Source organism: Microdochium trichocladiopsis (genome assembly GCF_020744255.1).
Source record: "Microdochium trichocladiopsis strain MPI-CAGE-CH-0230 chromosome Unknown B0I36scaffold_4, whole genome shotgun sequence".
Taxonomy (NCBI): Eukaryota; Fungi; Ascomycota; class Sordariomycetes; order Xylariales; family Microdochiaceae; genus Microdochium; species Microdochium trichocladiopsis.
The window spans coordinates 2,393,426-2,414,503 of record NW_025763547.1 but is presented as its reverse complement, the minus strand read 5'-3'; the positions used below and the strand labels follow the sequence as shown (position 1 = coordinate 2,414,503).

General features: G+C 55.9%; 11 protein-coding genes across 11 annotated transcripts; 4 read left to right on the top strand and 7 right to left on the bottom strand.

Annotated features, from left to right (window-relative positions):
- Positions 1-484: 484 nt before the first annotated feature.
- Positions 485-2,370, bottom strand: B0I36DRAFT_321200 (uncharacterized protein). The gene has a single exon (XM_046153666.1). The coding sequence runs from the start codon at positions 2,052-2,054 to the stop codon at positions 975-977; it is 1,080 nt and encodes a 359-aa protein (XP_046014153.1). The 5' UTR covers positions 2,055-2,370; the 3' UTR covers positions 485-974.
- A 636-nt stretch (positions 2,371-3,006) lies between these two features.
- On the top strand, positions 3,007-4,564 carry B0I36DRAFT_321199 (Fcf1-domain-containing protein). Its single transcript, XM_046153665.1, has 2 exons — positions 3,007-3,893; positions 4,047-4,564. The coding sequence occupies exons 1-2, from the start codon at positions 3,421-3,423 to the stop codon at positions 4,162-4,164; spliced, it is 591 nt and encodes a 196-aa protein (XP_046014152.1). The 5' UTR covers positions 3,007-3,420; the 3' UTR covers positions 4,165-4,564.
- Positions 4,565-4,591: 27 nt separating this feature from the next.
- B0I36DRAFT_321197 (uncharacterized protein) lies at positions 4,592-9,275 on the bottom strand. The gene is made up of 3 exons (XM_046153664.1): positions 8,215-9,275; positions 5,061-8,103; positions 4,592-4,990 (listed from the first exon to the last, which is right to left on the bottom strand). Exons 1-3 carry the CDS (start codon positions 8,800-8,802, stop codon positions 4,887-4,889), a joined length of 3,735 nt encoding a protein of 1,244 aa, XP_046014151.1. The 5' UTR covers positions 8,803-9,275; the 3' UTR covers positions 4,592-4,886.
- A 783-nt stretch (positions 9,276-10,058) lies between these two features.
- Positions 10,059-11,524, bottom strand: B0I36DRAFT_348390 (uncharacterized protein; the record flags this gene model as incomplete). The annotated part of the gene is made up of 2 exons (XM_046156686.1): positions 10,059-11,218; positions 11,275-11,524. 2 exons carry the CDS (start codon positions 11,522-11,524, stop codon positions 10,059-10,061), a joined length of 1,410 nt encoding a protein of 469 aa, XP_046014150.1.
- Positions 11,525-12,200: 676 nt separating this feature from the next.
- B0I36DRAFT_348389 (uncharacterized protein) lies at positions 12,201-12,653 on the bottom strand (the record flags this gene model as incomplete). Its single annotated transcript, XM_046156685.1, has 1 exon — positions 12,201-12,653. The coding sequence occupies one exon, from the start codon at positions 12,651-12,653 to the stop codon at positions 12,201-12,203; it is 453 nt and encodes a 150-aa protein (XP_046014149.1).
- A 290-nt stretch (positions 12,654-12,943) lies between these two features.
- B0I36DRAFT_348388 (tropomyosin-1) lies at positions 12,944-13,479 on the top strand (the record flags this gene model as incomplete). Its single annotated transcript, XM_046156684.1, has 2 exons — positions 12,944-13,245; positions 13,317-13,479. 2 exons carry the CDS (start codon positions 12,944-12,946, stop codon positions 13,477-13,479), a joined length of 465 nt encoding a protein of 154 aa, XP_046014148.1.
- Positions 13,480-13,805: 326 nt separating this feature from the next.
- On the bottom strand, positions 13,806-14,603 carry B0I36DRAFT_361997 (nucleolar protein 12-domain-containing protein; the record flags this gene model as incomplete). Its single annotated transcript, XM_046158578.1, has 2 exons — positions 13,806-14,279; positions 14,382-14,603. The coding sequence occupies 2 exons, from the start codon at positions 14,601-14,603 to the stop codon at positions 13,806-13,808; spliced, it is 696 nt and encodes a 231-aa protein (XP_046014147.1).
- Positions 14,604-15,385: 782 nt separating this feature from the next.
- Positions 15,386-16,880, top strand: B0I36DRAFT_321191 (BIG/ATPase V1 complex, subunit S1). Its single transcript, XM_046153663.1, has 4 exons — positions 15,386-15,644; positions 15,770-16,110; positions 16,179-16,400; positions 16,462-16,880. The coding sequence occupies exons 1-4, from the start codon at positions 15,550-15,552 to the stop codon at positions 16,596-16,598; spliced, it is 795 nt and encodes a 264-aa protein (XP_046014146.1). The 5' UTR covers positions 15,386-15,549; the 3' UTR covers positions 16,599-16,880.
- B0I36DRAFT_321188 (uncharacterized protein) lies at positions 16,881-18,241 on the bottom strand. Its single transcript, XM_046153662.1, has 2 exons — positions 17,755-18,241; positions 16,881-17,376 (listed from the first exon to the last, which is right to left on the bottom strand). Exons 1-2 carry the CDS (start codon positions 17,938-17,940, stop codon positions 17,146-17,148), a joined length of 417 nt encoding a protein of 138 aa, XP_046014145.1. The 5' UTR covers positions 17,941-18,241; the 3' UTR covers positions 16,881-17,145.
- Positions 18,242-18,859: 618 nt separating this feature from the next.
- Positions 18,860-19,651, bottom strand: B0I36DRAFT_373624 (cyclophilin-like domain-containing protein; the record flags this gene model as incomplete). The annotated part of the gene is made up of 3 exons (XM_046160209.1): positions 18,860-19,031; positions 19,097-19,223; positions 19,324-19,651. 3 exons carry the CDS (start codon positions 19,649-19,651, stop codon positions 18,860-18,862), a joined length of 627 nt encoding a protein of 208 aa, XP_046014144.1.
- A 336-nt stretch (positions 19,652-19,987) lies between these two features.
- On the top strand, positions 19,988-20,793 carry B0I36DRAFT_107398 (ribosomal protein s13-like protein). The gene is made up of 3 exons (XM_046147827.1): positions 19,988-20,088; positions 20,149-20,193; positions 20,316-20,793. The coding sequence occupies exons 1-3, from the start codon at positions 20,086-20,088 to the stop codon at positions 20,679-20,681; spliced, it is 414 nt and encodes a 137-aa protein (XP_046014143.1). The 5' UTR covers positions 19,988-20,085; the 3' UTR covers positions 20,682-20,793.
- The last annotated feature ends 285 nt before the right edge of the window (positions 20,794-21,078 follow it).

The window sequence follows — 21,078 nt, the reverse complement described above, 5'->3', positions numbered from 1 at the left end:
GGCGGGTTTTCCTCTTTTATATAACAAATTCACATTACTTTTTTTTTGGTGGTCTGTCCTTTAAGACGTTTATGAATGCGCCCGCCGTGAAGGTTGGGCTTCTGGGCTGGCGTGTGGGGGGGAGTGTGTCTGTTGGATGGATGTAGAGATGTAGAGAAAGATATGTATATACATATATATATATATATATATAGAGCGAGTGCGTGTGCGTGTGTCTGTGTCTGTGTGTGCCTGGCAGCTTTTATCGCCTCTCGACCTCTGGCATCAGATGGTTTCAAAAGGACAAGGTTCTGCATGATGATATCGCCACGACTTTTTGCCATAGGGCGGAACACGTACACACACACACGCATATGCACATGCAACATGCATGCGCGGCATGCATTGTACGCAGGAGACGCAGCAAGCACGGCCCTCTCAATTTGCCTAACCTTCCTTATGACTTGATGAAACATTGTCTGCTCAGGGCTTGCGAACTAGGAATTAAGAAGGGCGGAATCGGTCTACACAGTGGTTCTCACAAATCGTGCATGCGAAACTAGTAGGTAAACATATACGTATATATGCCAGAGAGAATTGTCGGTGTGTAATTGAGAGTCTACCGCTGAAAAGAAATTATATATGCAAAGCTGGAAAGCCGGGCCAGATGTCCTCCGTTGTAGGGGCTGTCCGATGTCACACTGGAGGGGGAAGAAAAAAGAAAAAAAACCCTCCTTTGGATTCGCCTTGAACGCCGTCCCTTCTGCACGAAAACCACCATACTTTTTGCTCGCGATGTCTGTAAAGTCCGAAGTTACCTTGCCTGACCACAGTAACCGGAATGCCGAGGGCACGTCGTCCAAAAAAGAGTGACTGAGAAGAGGTAATGTACCGTCATGTCGATAATGGTAGTGGAAAATTAAAATGCATATGATATGATACTCATGTCGACGCCCCTGGCTGCCAGACCATGATTATGACTTGAGTCTCGGCCTCTACTGTAGGCGGCCTGGTTGTTGTTGGCCAATGTGGGGAGGAGGGAACTGCTCTGGCTGGTCATCCAGCAGATCCTCCAGGTAGGCACTAGGCGCACGACCGCTGACTGGCCGGTTCAGGTTGAGAGTACTTGTGCTGAGGTTTCTTCTCGAGTTGTTGGCATGGTGTGGCATAAGACCGGGGGACTCAGGCGGGCTGTGGCCAACGGCACGAGCGTGGCCGCGAGAATCGGGCCGCAAGTTGGAGAGACTGATGGAAGTTTGCGTGCCGATCTGCTGGGCACCGGAACCAGCAGCGTAGAAGCCCGAAGGCAAGAAGCGGGATTCGCGGTTGCCGTTCATGTTGGCTCCGGGGGCCGTCGGGGAGAAGAAGAGGTTGGCCTGGCTGGGAGTCGAGGACGGGACAGGACCACGCTGGGTGCGGCGGACACCACGGCCTGCAGCACCTGCCTGGCCGAGGGACAGTGAAGACTCGTGGTCGGTGTACTTGTAGAAAGGCGCAGGCGGCGCTGGGAAGGTGGCCTTGTCGTTGATGGCCGTCTGGGCGAGAGCGGCCTTCTTGACAGAGCGGTGGAGGAGGCAGGCAATGATGGCACGCCAGACAAGAATGGCGGCACCGACAGCGCCGAGGATGGCACCGACGGCAATGAAGAAGGTGCCCTCGGGGACCGAGTTGGGCTTCATGTACGGGGCGTTGTTGGTCGGGGGGACGGCGGGCGGCGGGTAGTTGTACGAGCCTGGCAGGGTAGGCAGCGGCGGGGGGTGGTCGCCGTTGTTGCCAGCGGGAGCAGAAGGGGACGAGGCGGCGCTGGTCTTGCTCGAGGAGATCTGTGTGGCCTGGCTGAGGTTGGGGACAGTCTCTGTCGGGCGCGCGGTGCTCGTGGTGCGGGTGTTGGTGTTTGTGTTGGTGACGCCGCCGGTTGGCGAGCCTGAGGGCGTGCCAGTGTTGCCGGTTGTGGGCGCGGCGTTGGTCGGGCTGGGGTTGTTGTTGTTCTGGGCGGCGGCGAGGGACGCGAGGAGGACGAGGGCGCTGCAGGAGAGCAGCATTGTGCGCTTGATTGAGAGCTGCTTGGGAGCCATGGCTGTGACACGGCAGAGCGCCGGGCGGGTGGACGAAGGAAAGGGGGGGTTCTCTGATGTGGGCAGCCGGGCGCGTGCGTGCGTGCGTGAGTGTCGAGAAGGAATGTGGGCGAGGCGGAGGAAAAGGAGAAGTTGTCGTCGGGCCGGGACAAGGGCAGGACAAGACAAGATGAGAGGCGCACGAGCGAGCGAGGAGCGCGGGTCGATCGAGTTGGCGACAGTCGTTGGGCGTGGAGGACGAAAAGAGCGAGTGAATTGAGTGATTGATTGACGGAGGCCACAGAGGAGGACGAGGACACCAAGGGCGAGAGCAGAGACAAGCGTGGCAGGCCAAGGCGGGTGCGTCGCCCCCCGTTGGCTGCGTTCGTGTTTTCTCGCCTGGCTGAGCAGATCGCCAGCAGGGGCACCCACGCCTCGAGCCTGCCGCGCACGGCCAATCGCACTGTCTCTGCCGCGCCCGCCCACACCAGGCTGTACAGTGCTGGCGCCCGGCATGCCAACCGTGCGTCATCTCGTAATAACGGGGCGCCACCCCCCCCTATGCCTGTGCCTATGCCTAATTATGCGGATGCGTGCTGCTGCATTCCATGCGCAGGCAGAGCAAAAGTCCTGTGCCTGGCAGGTAACGTGACCATCAACGTCATGTACGGATTACTGTAGCCCTCGCCGCTCGCATCTCGTCTCGTCTCGTCTCATCTCTGCCCGTTTCGTGCGCGCCGCACAACTGTCGCGACGCAATCACAAACTGTCCCACCCACAGCTCAGCCGCGAACAGCCTGCTGCAAGCTAATGCGCCCGTGGCCCGCCGGCCTGAGCGTCAGGGCACCCTGAGTGCAGTTCTGGGGCCCAGGTGGTCCCCTGGGGCCACTTCTAGGCACATTTTTAGCGTCTTCCCTCCATGTTTCCTCGCAGCTGGATACAGTGCCCCGCTCTCCCCAGCACAGTGTCTGCACACCGTAGAGCCCAGCTGAACGTTCCTTATCGCCCCCTTATCCTGCCCGGCGCCCCACTAAAATTTCCTGACCCTCCTCCGAGCATGCTCATGCTCCGTCTCTCAATCGGCGACGGCGCTCGCTCTGGAAAACAGCCCACCACGACAGCTTCCTCTCGCGCAATTCCTAATTGACGATATCCCCGCCGGCAGACCTCGCTCTCGACAATCCGTGAGGCTTGCGACGACATTCCGGGACACCCCCTAGCCGCGTGATAAAAAACTACAACAGAAACCCGCCCTCTGCCGACCGACCGACCGGACGGCCTCTTTTCTGCGAACCACCTCGAGACCACCTGCGCGCCGCCCGCCTGCCTGCCTGCCACCGCCGCCGCAAGTCAAAACACAGCCGCCTCTACAGAACCCCCGCCCAAGATGGGTGTAGCGAAGCGCACGAGAAAGTTCGGGCAGGTCAAGCGCATCATCTCGAAGCGCGACAACCGGCTCAAGGAGAACGCGGGCAAGGCCGACGCCGCCAACGCCGTCAAGGCCAAGCAGGCCGCGCCCGACATCATCCGCGAGATCCCCCAGGCCCCGACGTCCATGTTCTTCCAGCACAACGAGGCCCTCAAGCCGCCGTACTCGGTCCTCGTCGACACAAACTTCCTCTCGCACACGGTCCAGCGCAAGCTGCCCCTGCTCGAGTCCATGATGGACTGCCTGTACGCCAAGTGCAACCCCATCATCACCGACTGCGTCATGGCCGAGCTCGAGAAGCTGGGCCCCAAATACCGCATCGCCCTGCGGATAGCCAGGGATGAGCGCTGGACCAGGGTCAAGTGCGACCACAAGGGCGTCTACGCGGATGACTGCATCGTAGACCGCGTCGTCAAGCACCGCGTGTACATGTGAGATTTCCTTCCTTCCTGCCTTCTCCCGCCACCATCACTCACCCCTCCCCTTGGTTCTTTTCAAATCACCAAAAGAATACGTGTTACACACACACACACACAAATGGGAACGAACAGACTAACCATGTATGACTTTTACCCGTTTCCCAGCGTCGCCACAAACGACAAAGACCTCTGCAGGCGCATACGCAAAGTCCCCGGTGTGCCCATCATGAACGTCGCCAGAGGAAAATACGTCATCGAGAGACTCCCAGACGCTCATCATTAACATTATAAAAATCAAAACAAACAAATAAATGAATATCTGGGGGAAAGGGGATGGGGGAGGTGGTGTGGAAATCTCGAATGCCTTTTTCAAAGTTGTCTGACGTGGCGGTTCGCTGGGTTTTTGGTGGTCTTCCATAAATCATCAGGCATTTTCATGTGTTGCACGCTTTTCTTTTTATTCTATTTTTGGTCAGAATGGCGTTCTAAAGCTTGGGATCAAACGGGGAAAATCATCTGGTTTAATCTACCAAGGAACATATATCTCACATTGAGTGCACACAGATATGTTGGCTGCACTGAATGCAAACATGTATTTTGGGTGATATGGCCGACGTACAAGCTAGACCTGCACAACTTTACAATGACTGGTTATATTAATCACCACAGTCATACTGAGCAAATGCATCACCCATGAATACGGAGGCAGATTGTGTGAAATGTTCTGTCAGCCGCAACTTGCTCCGTTGCGGGTTCGCTCTGTTTTTTTTTGGCATTTGTTATGAATCTTGGTAATACACAGGCCTCTCTATCTTTGCGCTGGCGTAATCATTACTTTCCTCCTCCTGCAGCAAGGACAACACCCCTCTACGGACACGACGCTATACGTGATCCAAAAAACCATGGGAGGCATAACGAGGCTTCCTGCGTCTTCGTTGCCTGCACGGAGAAAATTGTCTAATCAATGTGTCTATCCACCAAAGAAGTATGTGCGCACTCGTCATCTTAGTTGAGGAAACCCTTGCAGGCAGCGGTGCCGCAAAGGCAAGGAATACGGTCGAGACTGCCAATCTCGCGCTCAAACTTGTAGTCGTAGGTCAACTCCTCGTCTGCCCCAGATTGTTAGCTTGCGAGATTCATGATCGCGAGGTCAACTTCAACCAGGGGAGAAAAACTTACTCTGAGCGATATCCCTCAACGCATAGATGACGATGCGCTTGGTGGACTCCACCTTGATAATCTTGGCCGTGCAGTTTGGCATGCAGCTGTGGTTGATGAAGCGCGCAATGCCGCCTTTCTTGGTCGCGTCAATAACCGTGTTCTCGTCGATGCGGAAGAGGTAACTGCTGCCGATGCCGCTCTTGAGGTATCGGTTCTCGCGGAGCTCGGCGATTTGCTGGCGGACCTCCTCGCCGACATACTCGATGATCATGTCGTCCTTGTTGATGTTCTCCATGGCATACAAACCCCAGTTGTGGATGGCGGATCGGGCAAACTTGACCGGCTTCTTGCGCTTCTTCAGTTGGTTGAAGCGAAGCACATCCGAGTCCTGCCCCAGGGTCTTCTTCTGGTCGTTGAGGTCGGCCACGAACCGACGGTTGTTGACACGATTCGCTCTCGAGTTACCCTTGGCCACCAGCTTTTCGGCTGCCAGACGTGCGGCCTCTGTGGCCGAGGTGACGGGGTCTTTGCCATCCTTCCGAGCTGCCTTGAGCTGCCGCTCCTCCCGCGCCTTCTGCACCTTGAGATGATGTGGCAGGTATTTAGATTTCTCAGAGTTGAGTATCTTCTTGACGCCTTCCGTCCGTGCGCAGCCAGTCGGGTTTGGCACATAGTAGCCCTCGATGCTCAAAGGCGCATCAGCGTCAGAGTCCATGGCATTGAGATCGTGTATGCGGCTATGCTTCCATGCCCAAAGCCTGGGGTCACCAATCTCTCCGACCTTGAACTTCTTCTTGAGCCTCTCGAGATTGGGAAGGTCTTGTGGACTGAGTGGCAGGTCGTTGAGAGTCTTGATATTAAGTCGCCAGTGCTTTGGTAAGGACCATGCAGCTTCCACCTTGTCGGAGAATCGATCATCAGCTTGCACAGGCTCTGCCTGAGGCGCAGGTGTGCGCTCCGCCTTGCTGTCCTCGTCATCTTCGATTTCGGGCTTCTCGCCTACACGCTCAGGCAACTCCTCTGCAGGAGTTTCTTGCTGTTGTTCTTGGCGCTGCTGTTCTTTTTGCAGCTCCTCCTCTTCCAAAATCTGCTTCTTGGTTTTCTTCTTCGGCTTTGCGGGGACGGCCTTCTTCTTCAGCTTTGACGATTTTTCGGTCGGCGTCGGCAATTGAGTTGGCTCGGGTGTTCTCTCATCTTGTACATTCAGGGATGGGACCGCTGTGCTTTCAACAGGACTAGGGAGTTCGTGCTCAAGAGTATCGATGGTGACACCAAAGAGCTCTTCATCCGACTTCTTCTGTCTCTTGATCGCTGCTTCAACTTGAAGATCAAGTTTCCGCTTCTTGGTCCGACCAAAACGGTCCGGAGTCGCAAAGCCAGCCTCGGTTGTAGAGTCCTCGTCTCCAAAGGCATCATCAAAGGCATCCTCATCTGTGCTCATACGACTGCGTGGTCGCGATTCGGGCTCTTCGGTGTCCCGCACCATCGAACCCCGATTCGCCGCCTCGTTGTCAGACTCCTCATCGCTGTCAGGTGATTGCAAGCGGTAGTGTAGCGAGCGGAAGGCGTTGCGACCAGTGGCTGTTCGTTTGCGTGCAAATGGATCAGTGAAAGCATTGCGCTGCGTGACATTTTGACCCTTTGCTTTCCGTATTCGTGGTAGAGCAGCCACCTCGAGGCGTGCAGTACGCCGCTCAATAGGATCCGCTCTAGAATTCGGGGTGCTGACAGGCGTGATCTCGCGGTCCTCAATCGTCTTGGATAAGCGTGAAGAAATGGTTGTGCTCTCCAGATTCAGCTTCCGCCGCTTCGCGACATGGTTTGCTGGGTCCAAGTAGTCAAAAAGAACCGGAACAGCTACCTTGGTCCGAATGTGGCTGATGAGGTGCTCTGTCATCTCCCGACGAATAGCCTCGACAGCCTCCATCACAGGGTCAAAGTTCTTGGCACGCTGCTTCTTCTCTTCCTCCAGCACAGCTTCTTCGTCCCTGCGTCGTTCGTTCTGGCGTTTCTGCTGATCATCACGCGTCCGACTCCCCACTGCCGGCCCGCTCTCCCGCTCGGGCGGATGAGGAGCCGTCTTGTCCGCCTCCGCGGGCCTGTCCGCCTTTGCGCCGGGAACCAGCGTCATGGCCATAGTATATGTGAAGAACGAGCTTGCATTGGCTGACCGGTAGCACCTGAAAGCTTCATCCCTGCCGTATGACGTATCGGGAAAGATGATGTAGTATCCGGTGCGGTCGGCACGGATGTCGTCGAACTGGAACGACTTTAACCTCTTCTTCATGTGCGGAATCGTTGCTGGCATGACTGGCACGCTCGCATCCGCTATGAAAATGTAAGGTTCGCTCTTGAGAATAGTCGCAATCACGACCGGCTCAATCGTCGAATAGCCCTTGGGTTTCGTCGGAAATGCTCGGGTTGGTTCGCTACTTGTCGAAGCTGATCGATCAGCGGCAGGTCCTTTGGGTGAAAGGAAGAACCCGCGGCCAGTAGCATCCGCAGCTCTTGATCTGGGTCCCGTGGGAATGGCATTGGTAGGTGGCGGGACCACAGATGGTGCCCTGGCCCGTTCCGCTTCCTCCTCCCTCTGCAGGACATTCTCAAGCATCTGTCGGCTGCGCCTGCCATCGCGATCGAACTGAACCACAATCTGCTTCGCCTCAAAACGCTGGCCATGCATGCAGCGAACGGCCTTCTTTGCTGCATCTATGGCAGACACGAACGGCGTCCGCCGCTTGGAATCCCGATAGCGGAAAGTCGCAAAGCCCAGGTAGCTACCAGTGTTGGGGTGCATCTTGTTGCTGCTTTCGGCGATCTCACCAAACGAGGCGAACGTGTTTGTGACTTTGGAGAATGCCAGCAGAGGGTTGAAGCCGCTCACCACAATCTGCGTTGGCGGCCCAGGGCCTATCGAAGTCGCGGGATCATACTGGTACGGCCTGATGTTGTAGGGAGTCTGTCGCAGCCTGGACTTGGGCATGTTGAAGTCGACATTGATGTATTCGATCCGTGTCCGACCATTCCTGAGTCGGGGATCTGAGGGGGGAGCGTCATCTTTCTGTTCAGCAAAATAGTATTAGCCATATGCATTTTTCCTCGGTTCAATTTGCAAGATATAAAGATGACGCTCCCACCCCCACCAACAAGGATTACTGTATTGTGTACATACCGCACCGAACTCTTTGTATCTGGGCTTGACGTTCTTTCGATCGGTCGACGACATGGATTTGTCGGAAGGATGGTCGTGAATCAATCTCTGGCCAAGCACGTGGCGGGCAGGATCACGAGCTGGCGGGCGCTCAGTCCCCGTCAGCGGGGACAGCATTGCGCCCACGGAGGTCGATGCTTCTGCGTCGCGCCTATGGTGTGTAGGACGAGATGAGGATATCGGCGATCCGATGTTGGTCAGTGGAGTGAGTGCGCTATTCGGAGCAGGCACTCCAGTGGCGGCGGCAAGAGAGGTATTATTATTATTGTGTGTGCTGAAGATGGAGGAAGTTGTGCTCTCGTGAGAGCTGGTAGACCCAAGAGCGTTCAGAATGTCCCCGGGTACGATTTCGGCATCATCGAGGGGTGGTTGCGATGCATCAGGATTCGTCACGAACGACTCGGGTTTGTGAGGATTTGTATCGCGGGACGGGGTGGCTGTCCTGGAGCCCTCTGTGCTGAGCCGATCGCGGTCGCGCTCGTGTGCGCGATCTCTAGATGAGCGAGGAGCATTGGGGAAATACTCGTTGAAGCCTGCGCTCGGAGCCATGGCCGGAGGCTATCAGGTCGTGAACGGGACTTGGTCCTATCCGCTGACCATCATTCTCATGGGCAGGCGACGACGTCGAGAGTGTGCATAGGCGTAAGCGCTGGGCAGTCAGGTCCCCGCAACACGATGCAGCGTGAACACAAGGGCAACGCGCGGTGTGGTGGCGCAAGGTGGATGCTGATGGCGATGGCAATGGAGGGAATCGCCAACGCGAAAGGAGAGCGGCCACGCGACAGGAGGCTGGAGCGTGTGGAGAATACGTCACACCGCGCAGGTTGCAAGCAGGTCGGGCAGTCGCGAGCAGACTCGGGATGAGGAAAACTGCAACGTCGGGAGCGCCTGTGAGGCAGGAGGCGAGGCCGGGACCGGCAATGGTCGTTCTGCGAAGACGATGGTGGTGTTGGCACGAATTGAAGGGTGAGGATGCGCAAGGTCACGACCAAAGCCCACTACCGACAGAGGATCGGAAAGTTAGCCAGGTTGGGCCAGGGATCCAGGCGCTTGCTCGAGCGCGAAAGTTGGCTGGTGGAGCCCAAAGAACTTTCCACCTTTCCCTTGCCAGCGCTCTGGGAGGAAGCTCCGGGGGTGCGCCACAATCTCACTACTTACCCACGAGGCTGATCGTCCCTGTTGGCTGAGCCACATCCATCAGACTTTGGGAATTGGGGAGCTCTCGCTCTTAATAAACAATTTACCAGTTACGAGACACATGCAACTCTTACTCACGTGCACATGGAGACCCTGCCGTAAGACTTGGACTTCACCGGGTGCGCATGAATGCTTGCCTGGTATGGTACATGGATGGCTGTTGGTCTGGAGCCAGTTCTTTATCTGGCACCAAACAAAGGGTGTTTGCACGTCTTTGACTGCAACTGCGGTGAGACGTGACGAGAATCCCGCTGGCCATCTGTTGTTCAAAGCGCCGCCAACAGTTCTTTATTAGCACCAAGCACAAAGAATGTTCCTGCCGCGCAGAAACCATTCCACAGCAGCTGCCCGTCCTGTTTCCCGTGCAATGCACGTCTCGCAGCGCCTTACACTGTTGCAGTCTCGTCTCCGGCCCGGATGGTTCAGTGACTAGTAATTCCTGTAAGAGCCCATTTATCGCATGCTCAGAAGTGCTACCTATGATTGTATTGCACAGGCATAATCATCACCAGGCCGTGCACCAATAACTTCGTTTGTCTCCTCGTGTCCCAAATCATCGGCCTGCCCATAAACGCCAAGAAAACGTGTTGATTCCAGATGTCCTACAATCACTCCAGAATCCTGATCTCAAAGTCCTCGTCATCAGAGGCGTCCAAGGTCGGCATCGGCTGGCCTCCGAGCAAGTCAAAGTCGTCATCGACCCCGTCGTCGTCGTGCGCAAAGATTGACAAGAACGGGACGCGCTCCTTCCACTCTGCATCCTCTACGGCTGCAGCGCTGGCAGCTGCGCTGGCAGAATTGAGTTTAGCAAAGCGGGCTGGCGTCACGGTCTTGTCGGAGTCACGAGAGACTGCGGAGCCGACACGAGCAATGGGAGCACGTGGCCTGGTGCTGATAGGAGGTGCTGGACCACGATTGAGCATGGATGCCGTAGTCCTCCCCTTGTTGAAACCGATAGTACATCGTGATGCTGCCTCAATGCCTTTCCGCTCCAAAGTCGTCCTCGATGCCGCGGTGACCGGCTTGGCGGTAACGGCTTTTGTGGAAGCCAATCGCGGGATGACAAAGCCCGTCCGTTTAGGGGCAACAGTGGCCTGCTTGACTGGGACGGCTGTACGACGCTGCAGCGATTTTGTGGCATCATCGATTGACAGTGAGGACGCTGCTCTCCTTGCCATCGTGTTTGAGGCCGATTCGCGCAAGGCAGGGCCCCTTGTGGTGACTCGCTTGACCGGCCCAGCTTTGGGGATTGGCGACTTTACCACCGTTGCTCGGGAGGCTGCATCGTCCTCGCGAAGTTCTCTCTCTGTGGCCCACTCAAAGCTGTCCATATCGTCTATGATCCGTTTCTCTCCCTCCTCGAGCGCCCTCCTCGTGCTCTCGGCCAGGCGTTTGTCGGATAATGAAATACCATCTTCACCGATAGGATTGAAGTAGTGCTGATAGTAACCTTTGAACATGTTCTCTGGCTTGAGGGCCTCAAAGGTGAGGACTCCGTCCGGAAACACATCGGATTCGTACGGAAGGTCTACAGGCCTCGGCGGGCAGTACTCGGGTTCGTCCTCACTAAGCGGATCATCTGCTTCAGTGTGGACCTGGAGCCTCTGTGTCTCAGCCTGGGGCTGCTTCTGCTTAGGTCGCGCTGTAGCCGGGGGTTTTGAAGCAGTCTGTTCGATTTGGCGGACAGCGCCCTTGACGTTCACGGACTGCAAGCCCTTCGCTTTGGCGTTTGTCGTCTTGTCGCCAAGGACAGCTCGTGAGCGAGGCTCTGCCGACCTGTCAGTGTATGATCCCTTTGGGGGTCAGGATGTCGAGCTTGCTTACCCATGGGTGTCATGAATTGCGACTTGTTAAGACCCTTGTTGGCCTTGGAGGTCAGGACATTCTCGTTGCCATTGCGCGGACCAGCGATGCTCTTAGCACCCTTAATGGCGTGGGCAGCATTCTCGTCGTTCAGAGGGACTCTGATCGGTGTCTTGGGATATTGGGCACCGGGCGTCTTCTGGAGCTGCTTCATGGCGGCATTGTTCTGCCGGTGGAAGGCGAGATTCTCTTGGTCCCGTGCCGCAAACATTGTGATTGGCGTTGAACTGGATTGGCGAAATTTTCAACAATAGATGGGGCGCAGAACTGATACGAGGGCCCGTAGTGAGTGATGTACTTTGCGGCTGTAGGCTGGATAGGAGAGATGGCCAGCGCTCAGATGTCGTCTTTCAGTACTCTGGCGCATGCGGCCCCCAGGTGTCTTGTTTTGTTTTGCGGAGAAATGCGCGGCAGTGACTGTTGATTAGGGGTGGGCTCGCGTGATTGCACAGAACGACCGGCTAATTAGAGGTATGGTGTCCTTCGTGTGGTCAAAGCCTGATGGCGAGGCATGAATTGGATGGAGTCATGCTCGAGCCAGGCCATGGATGGCTCCAGGTGAGCTCATCTCGTCCCCGGTCAAGGTCCTGTTGACCGAGCAACGATGGACTTTCGGTGATGCATGTGGATCCACTCTTCCGCTGCTCGCGATGGCCTCGGGGATGCTTTAACAAAGCAGTGATATCGAGGTTGCCCACAAGTAGGTCAACTTCAAGGCCGGCCTGCTTCGATTATCACGGCACAACTCTTGTCTAGTGATTGTGTCTTGTACCTGCAAGTTTCAGCCAACCTACCGCCTAACGTGAAGAAGCGCCACTCTGAGCCTTGAGGATCGCCAGTCACCACTACCCAGGTATGCGCCCGTTCACATAAGCTAGCAAACACAATCAATCTTGCAGGGCGGCCAGGTGCTTATCTGGCCCGCGACGCGCAGTGCGGTGGTGCTTGCCTGCGAACGCGGAAGTGGCATTTGGCAGACATCCGTTGCCCGTGTGGCCGTTGCGACAGCAAACAGAGACCTGCAAACCGGTTGCCTGTAAGGTTCTAAGCGTTGAGATGGTCACAAGCACTAGACCGGTTTGGGACGGAGGGGTAGGTGGGCGGGCCCTGCCCTGCCTGGGCTTTGAAGTTCCACGCAATGGCAGCTCCAACCAACCCTGGGCTGGGGCCTGAGTGTGAGCCCAAGGCTTGCTGATGCTGCGGGCGTTGCGTGGACTGCCAGTGCAGTCAGGACCCGCCTGCGGAGCTGCCACCACAGCACCATCACCAGCTTGCCCCTTTCGCTCCTTTCCACTTTCCTCTGCTTCGTTGTCGACACTCTCCCATTTCACGCTCAGCATATCCAGCCGTCATCAGGCCCTCCTTGACAACTCTTCTTTCAACAACTACGCCTTTGTAAATCGTCGACTCCGCTACATCCCTTCATCATGGACCGCATCAGAGAGGTCAGTCACCCGACAGGCAACCCTTATTTCCTACCCCACCATGCTGGCTCCCAGCAACAAAAGTCCCAGCACCATCGCATCAGAAATAGCTGGACGGGCTTTCTCGGTTTCGGGAGTTCAGAACCGCGATTCTTCATGTGATTTTCGCCTCAAATTGTTGCTGACCATGCCGCCATCCACAGAGAATGAACCAGCTTCGCGTCGAGGCCGACGACGCTGCCAACAAGGTCGAGGAGCTTCAGAACAAGGTCAAGGCTCTCGAGCAAGAGAACCTCGCCAAGGAGCAGGAGATCACCTCTCTCACGCACAAGAATGGTGTCCTCGAGGCGGAGAACGAGAAGCTGGATGCCAGTGTGAGGGAGCTCAAGAAGGCTGCCACTGATGGCGAGCAACATGGTACGCACAACGAGACCTTGCAACGAAGACTCCAGCTCCTCGAGGAAGAGGCTGAGGAGGCGGACAAGACTCTTCGTGAAACCAATGAGAAGTAAGTGCAGACCGCCACCCTGTCAATCGCCACAATGTGGCAGCATGACCCTGATGCTAACTGGCCACCAGGCTTCGCCAAACTGACGTAAAAGCCGGTCACTTCGAGCGCAAGGTCCAGGCCTTGGAGAGCGAGCGCGACCAGTGGGAGACCAAGTACGAGGAGATGAGCAAGAAGCACCTGTCTTTGCAGAAGGAGCTGGAGGACCTGCAGAACGAGATCGCGGGTATCTAAGGTGCCAGCGACGATGGAGCAAGGCCATACCTGCGACGATCAGCGCCATCTCACGAATTATCGACGCAGCGCGACGCTATTCTACCACAGCCACCTTGAAAGTAGCAAGTTGTGAAGTGAGGACTAGTACCAAGGGCAGCTTTTCGATGGGTCTAATTAGGAACAAATCTCATTCATTCGAACATACACGGCGGGACAATTGCTACAGCGTGTCGTGGTCAGTGCTTCGTGATGGGCGAAGAGCGGTCAGTTGCTTGAAGGGTTTCGTTGTGGATGCCCTTGCTCGCCAGCCAGGGGCTCGTTTATTAATGAGGGTGGCAGTTGTGTTACTTTTCTGCCTTGCCACGTTTCTTGGCGCTCTGTTTCCGCCGACTGATCTGCCTCTCTATCTTGGTCTCATATCGGAACTTTGGCTTTTTCTTCTTCGGCGGCCGCGCCTTCCCCTTCGTCTCGTTTGTGCGGGCGGCCTCTTGTATCCTCTTGGCCTTTTCTTCGTCCGAGTCTTCTTCTGGTGCCGGCTTGTTCAAGCCATCCTTTGATACCGTAACGGATTCGACTGTCACTGTGGTGTATCGATCCTCGTCTATGTACTCATCCTCCTGGTCGATTATGTCGGTCGTAGTCGTGACTGGGTCTTCAAAGCCGCCCCAAGCTTCCTTGCCCTCGCCTTCGTCGTCGCCAGCGTCCTCTGAGTCTGTGCCATCCTCAGCGTCGAGGTTGCCCGCACGCTCTGCTTCTCTCAGAATTGTCTTGACGCTGGAGACGTGTTCTTCGACTTCGCGCTTGCGATCATCCCGTAGCTGCACAACAGGAGAAGGGGTCAGTTAGTGACTAGTATTGACCAAGGCAGACCATGCACACTGCTGCTGGAAGGCCAGAATACTGCCTGAAAAGCTACGTACCTGCTTTCTCAGCTCAATCTTCTCTTGGCGTGCTCTCTTGGCCGCTTCTTCCTGGGCGTTTTTGACCCGCTGGAGCTTGCGCTTGTGGAAACCCGTGAGATACTCGGACCGCGCGTCAAAGTCAAACTTGATCTCCTCGAGCGAGTGTGTCGCCTTGCGCTTCTTGGGTGGCGGCACGAACGTGCTCTTCTTGACTCTCGGGCGGTTGCCGAGCATCGTCATTGTGATGCGGCTCTTGTGTGCCTCGGTGTGGGGAGCTTGGTCCTGGACGACAAAAGAAAAAGTGTCGGAGGCCTCAAGAGTATTGCTTTTCTGTCGAGTCGAACGTCTGCCGTGGGATGGGTGACAGCTCGAAGATTGTGGCTAGGCAGATAGATGTATGGTGGTTTGGGGTTGTTCTTTGTGCCAGGGTCTTTTGGCCTTGGGAGCTGCGACTTTGAAATTTCTCTGGGCCTCCGCGCCCTGGCGGCGCCAATGACCTCCGACTTGCATGTGTTTAGGTGGATTTGGGGTCCGAGGACCCACTCTGACATGCACGAAGATCCAGGTCGAGTTTCTTGAACAGTGACAGATAGTTGGTATCAGGGTCCATCTAAGCACCCGCAAGCTAATTGGCAATACTCTCTGATTGCAAGTAAACGGCTGCAAGTGAATAGACGGGATCCTGTACGACCTTATCAGCCATCCCCGCTGGCTAGGAACCATATCATGAAAATTGCGTGTGGGATCCTCTCACAGCGTATGACCAAACTTGAAATAATGGCAGAGCTTATCCTATCCCTGGATTAGGATTGCGAGCTGGGGGATCCGGTGCATTATGGTCACATGAAATGCAAACAGAGGGGCTCCCATATGCCGGATATGATAGAATCTGGTCAGGCTAGGTTAATTGGATGTACAGTGCGATACTGAGTGTAGACGGGAAGTTCTGACTGTGCCAGCGTGGCTTGGGACATGCTCCACCAGGCATCGACGTAACCTTGGTCGCGCAGCGCCTGGACAGAGCTACACCACCCACCGTGCTGCTGGGGTGTACCACAATGCTCCTTTGAGGTCATTCACCTGCAGCTCTCCACCATCAACCTCTGTTTCTCGCTGTCGTTGTCGCCATCGTCGCTCGCCTATCCCATTTACGCCTATTGTCGAAGAGCTTACGACCAAATTCGTCATGCGTTTCTCCGTGACAGCCGCCCTTGCGGCGTGCTGTGCGTCCGCGCAGGCATTCTCCGACTCGACGCCATTCATCCTCTTCTCAACAGCCAAGTATGCGACGACCCCATCTTGAGCACCATCCACCGACCCTTGATTCGCGTTACTGGCTCTGCTCTGGATGCGCAGGGCGCTCAGCTCATTTGCGCCTACCGAGAGTCCTTGCTGACTCCTTGTAGATTCACAGCTCCCGACAGCACACGGCAACTCCAGTCGAGCGACGAGGTCGTGTTCTCCGCCAAGAACATCCTCTCTTCGTGTCCAACGGATCGGTATCTGCTCGTCACGCAGCCCAACCTCAATGCTGGCCATCTGAGAAACGCCGAGGCTGTGCCCAAGCTGTACAGCTCGCTCCAGAAGTCGAAGAGCTCCTTCAGCATCGCCGAGGTCGCCGGCACCGTTGACGTCAAGCAGCTGTACGACTACATCAACAAGGCATGCGACGGCAAGCCTGTCCTCGTCGACGAGGTCCACTTGACCGCATTGTCCAGCATCAACAGCGCCACTCTCGGCGAGAATGGTATGAGCCACCCTGCGCACGACCACCCCCTCGCAAAGGACAACCAGAACTGACTTTTGCTATGTCAGACAAAAACTTCGGCATGGTCATCGACCAGTACGACATGGCCGGCGACTACACTGTCCTATACACGGCCGGCTCGAGAACCGAGGAGCCGCAGGGCTACACTCCCGAGTTTACCGACAGCATGCGGACAGAGCTGAAGCGCCAGGTGCAGCACCCGGCCCGGAAGTTGAACTCGACCTTCGAGAACCTGCCTCTGTTTGAGAAGTACCAATTCTTCACGCCTGGTACGTCGAGATTGTTTGCGTCTTGCTGATGTGCAAATCTATGCTAACTCGTACCGTACAGGTATCTTTATGGCTTTCTTCGTCATCCTCATCCTCGGCTCCATCCTGTTTGTTGGTGTCTCCGCTGTCGCCAGCCTGAAGGTACCGTATGGCGCCTTTGACAAGGACATGGGTCCCTCGGCGCAGAAGAAGCAGTAGATCAAGGAGTTGTGTGTGGGTGTGGGGTTCATCCGACAGGCGAGCAGGGACGAGAGTCATATGTATGGACAATGTGTTTTGCCCTTGGCCAATGCGGGTGCACGATGAATGTAATATAGGTTCCCGCGCAGATTAGTAGCCCAAGATGCCGGGGCTGTCTCACGACTTGACCATTTTTACTCGTAGTCGGTGGTTGTAGATCGAGGATTCATGCTTTTCTTCTTTGGCTATCAAGGAAAGGCTCCTCTTGCCGTCAAACAGAAGGTCAAATACTCCACAAACTCCAGATCTCATGCTGTTCCTGTCCCTCCATCCCTTTCAGTCCCGGCCGGCGCCCCTTGACGCCTGTTCCTGTCATGGGCACTTTTTTTTTTCCAAGGCAGTAACCATCAAAGTGGTGCAGAAAGGTCTCTGTCTTGCTGAAAGCCCCAGACTCCTCTCCTCCTCCGGCTCTCCAAGCACCGCGCTTTCCGGCTTGCTTTCAAAACCACCCAGTCCCTTCGACGTGAAAATTTTCCGAGCGAAGGGGGAAGGGAGGGGAGGACTCTCAGACCAAGTGGCTGGGCAACAGGAAATTGGCGATCCCCTCGCGCACGGCGTACTCGTGCCCGCAGTTGGCGCACACGAGCTTGCCCTCCATCATCTGCGTCTCCATGAGCAGGCGGTGCAGGTCTGTCAGCGTCTTGCTGTACACTGGCGCCTCGTCGCCCTCGGCTGAAGCCCCTTCGAGGAGCTCCTCTGCTGTGGGTGGTTGTGGAGGGAGGGCGGGGAAGCCGAGCTGTGTGATTTGGTTAGTGTCCGTCTAGATGAGTCTTGTTCGCGTCGTACGTATAAACTTTTGGGGGAGGCGGGGAGATGAAGCTGTCCGTTTGTGTATGGCTTGAGCGAACGAAAAAAAAGAATATTCATTGGAGGTGGCACCTTGGATGCTTTTCATTCCCTTTCCCATCTTCGTTCATGCCACTTGACTGTATGAATGGCAAAGAATGCCGGTGGTGAAGATTGACTCGCCGCGAGAGAGAGAGAGAAAAAAAAGCCCCTTTCAAAAACCCCTCAAGACAACTTCAGGTGGCATAAACAAGTTCCTACAACAGCCAAGGACCACCACTCTTGCGACGCCCAATACGAGACAGCAAAGACAACAAAGTACACTCACCTCTGTCGCCGTGGTCGACAGGGCAGCCCAGTCAAGCCGCGGCAGCACGTTGACGAGCAAGTCGGGGTTGATCTCGATGTCATCCTGCACGAGCTCGGCGTCCTTGGGGTGCAACGGGTACGAGGCGGATGAGCTCTTGCATGCCTTGACGGCGCATGTGAGGAAGTTGAGGCTGAGAACCTTCATTGTTGAGAATACTCCGCGGGGGTTTCCTGAAGCGATTCGGGGCGGGACTTTCCAATCAAAAGAATGCTTGCTGCGGGCCTGGGTATAGATACTGCTGGTGTTTGGCGGTATGTGCGATTCGTGGTTTATGCATGGTATCAATTCTTCAAAGTGAGGGAACGTGGGGCTCGTCGTCTTGCGTGGTGTTGAAGCCGCCCGTCTCCCAAATTTTTAATGGGTCCGGCGTCGTGACTGGTCAGTTTGGCAACCACTAACACAGTAGGTCCAATGTATCGCGTGCCAAGTTGGCATCAAGTGGCAGATTCGCAACAACGGCCATGGTAAAATCCTGCTGGACCTGCACAAATCATCTTTGGCGGTGGGCACTGCATCAATGTTGGTTCACATGTTACTGAATTGAATAGAGTACGTCATGCCCTTGAGGTGGATAAAAGATCGTGGTTTATTTTTGCTTTCATGTACTGCGTGATTGTCGTATGTGACATCCCACGCCGAGAAAGCGACTGCATCTCCTCTAGGCCAAGGACTTCTCGTAACCCTGGTCTACGGACGACTTGCCGCGTCCGGTCACGCGGACAAAGATGGCAATGACGGCAACAATGGCGGCGAAGAAGAAGGCCTTCTGCATGACGGAAGAGCCCTCAGACGAAGAGGCAATAGCAACAGTCTCGGCAGGGACGATGTGAGGGGCGGCGGGCTCCTCATCGGAGAATCCATCCCGCCAGCCAGCGGTGCCGTAAAGGTTTGTTTTCTCTGCGAGCGACACGATCCGGGAGCCTGAATCAGTACAGAGGTGTGACAGTACGATAGCGACTTTTTTTTGACTTGACGAATGGTGTGTGTACGCAACGGACGACAATGGGGGAGGATCAAGGGATAGACTTCGTGAAGAAGGGGGCAATGTGCTTCTCTGGTGCATCTATAGCTCCACGTGGATACCTTCGGGGGGAACCTCCAGCTCTCCACTCTTGGCGATCTTGACATCAGCCTCGGGCTTGTCGCCACGGCTGGTCTTGACATTCTCGATCTTGGTGACAATGTCCATGCCCTCGAGAATCTCGCCGAAGACGACGTGCTTGCCATCGAGCCACCTGTTCGAAACGGATCAGCGAAAGTTCTCAGGAAGCACGGCAGCTTTGTATGAGGGTTGACTTACGAGGTGACGACGGTGGTGATGAAGAACTGGGAGCCGTTGGTGTCCTTGCCGGCGTTGGCCATGGAGAGCAAGCCAGGCTTGGTGTGCTTCAGCTTGAAGTTCTCGTCGGGGAACTTCTCGCCGTAGACTAGAGAGGAAAAGTCCGGTTAGCAAACAAAAGCTCGCCATTGTCGTCGTTCATGAATCGCAATGAGCGAAACACGCATTCTGGAGCAGGCTCAACATACTGGACTTGCCACCAGTGCCATCGCCACGAGTAAAGTCACCACCCTGGATCATGAACTGCTTGATGACGCGGTGGAAGCTGGAGCCCTCGTAGCCGAAGCCCTTCTCGCCAGTAGCCAGGGCGCGGAAGTTGTCGGCAGTCTTGGGGACGGTCTTGCCGTAGAGACCCATGACGATGCGGCCAAGGGGCTCGTCGCCGTGGGTGATGTCGAAGTAGACCTTGTGGGTGATCTTGGGACCCTTGGTGGCGGCAGCGACCTGGGAGAAGCAGAGCATGCTGACTCCCAGGGCCAGCAAGAGGCCGGCGATGAGGCGGCGCAAGTTGAACATGGCTGCCTTGTGATGCGATGGAATTGTGGTTTGTAACTCAATTGACGGTTTGTGAGGCTCAGAGAGAGCTCCCTCGAGGCTCGAGGCGTGGGAAAGGCAGCGGGTCTTATAGGAGGGGAAAGGACAGCAAGCTATGTGTTTCAGTGGTTAACTGGTGGACACCTTGACCTCTCCTGCAGGGTCCAGCCAATCGCCGCTGGAAGAGACCAAGGGAAGCGGGGGTCATGCCTCCTGATTGCCACGACTGGGTAGCTCTCGGGTTTATCGATAGTGGGATCAGTGCTGGAGCCACCCCACCGGCGTGCAGGAGGGTCAAGGCTTGGTCCGGGCGTGGTCCAAAAGTTGACGAACAGTCCGTCACTCCAGCATCGTGAGCAGACGGCTTGAGAAGCGCAGAACATCCGGAGCCGGGACACAGGCACAACACCGCCAAGATGGTATGGATGAAATTGTGTATGCCACGGAGGATATTCGAAATGCTAATTGTGTATCCGCAGGTGTTCATACTAGGAGTCAACTTCCACGAGCGCAAGTTCGTCAAGGTATGCCCATCAAGCCCGACGACAACGACCAACCCATGACCACGTTTGGCGACCGCAGAATGCGTGCGCCTCGCCGGCCACGGACCGAACCATCGCTGACTCTTCTCGTCCAAAATTTTTAGAAAGCCCTCGAGTCCTTCTACGGCCTCGGCCCCACCGCGTCCGCGCGCATCATGGCGAAGCACAGCATCTTCCCGCTCGCCCGGCTCGAGAACATCTCCGGCAAGACGGTCCAAGCCCTGACCGCCGAACTCTCCAACATGACGCTCGAGAGCGACGCCAAGCGCCTCGTGCAGGAGAACATCCGCCGCCTCAGAGACATGGGCACCTACCGTGGCAGGCGGCACGCCATGAACTTGCCTGTCCGTGGCCAGAAGACGCGCACGCAGATCGAGACGGCGCGGAAGCTCAACATCCTGGAGCGTGGAGAGCGCACGGGAACGTATGTTGGCAAGCCGCCGCCCCATGTCAGGGGTGGTGGCCGATAAAGAAGGGAAGGGATAGTTGGCGTTCGGAGTTGAGGGAATGTGAAAGCAACACACGTTTAGGCCGGGCAAGCAGAACACGCAGCTCCGTGATACTGCGGACTACTTGAACTGGATCAAGGAGATTGCAGCTCAAATCGATACCCAGGGAGCTCGTCAGTCAACGAGACTTGGGACTTTGATGGTGAAAAGAGCTGCTCGAGCAGGGCCGGCTGAGGGACAGGCCATCAGTGGCAATGGCAAAGCTTCGGCTGCTCACCGAACTGCCAATACTCCTTCATGTGTTGCCGCAGAGACCGGGACACTGGTGTATTATGAATGATCATGTATCTGGGCGAACGAACAATGTCCCAGAGTGTAACATATAGAGAGAATGAGCCATGACCGGGCGCCTTGACCA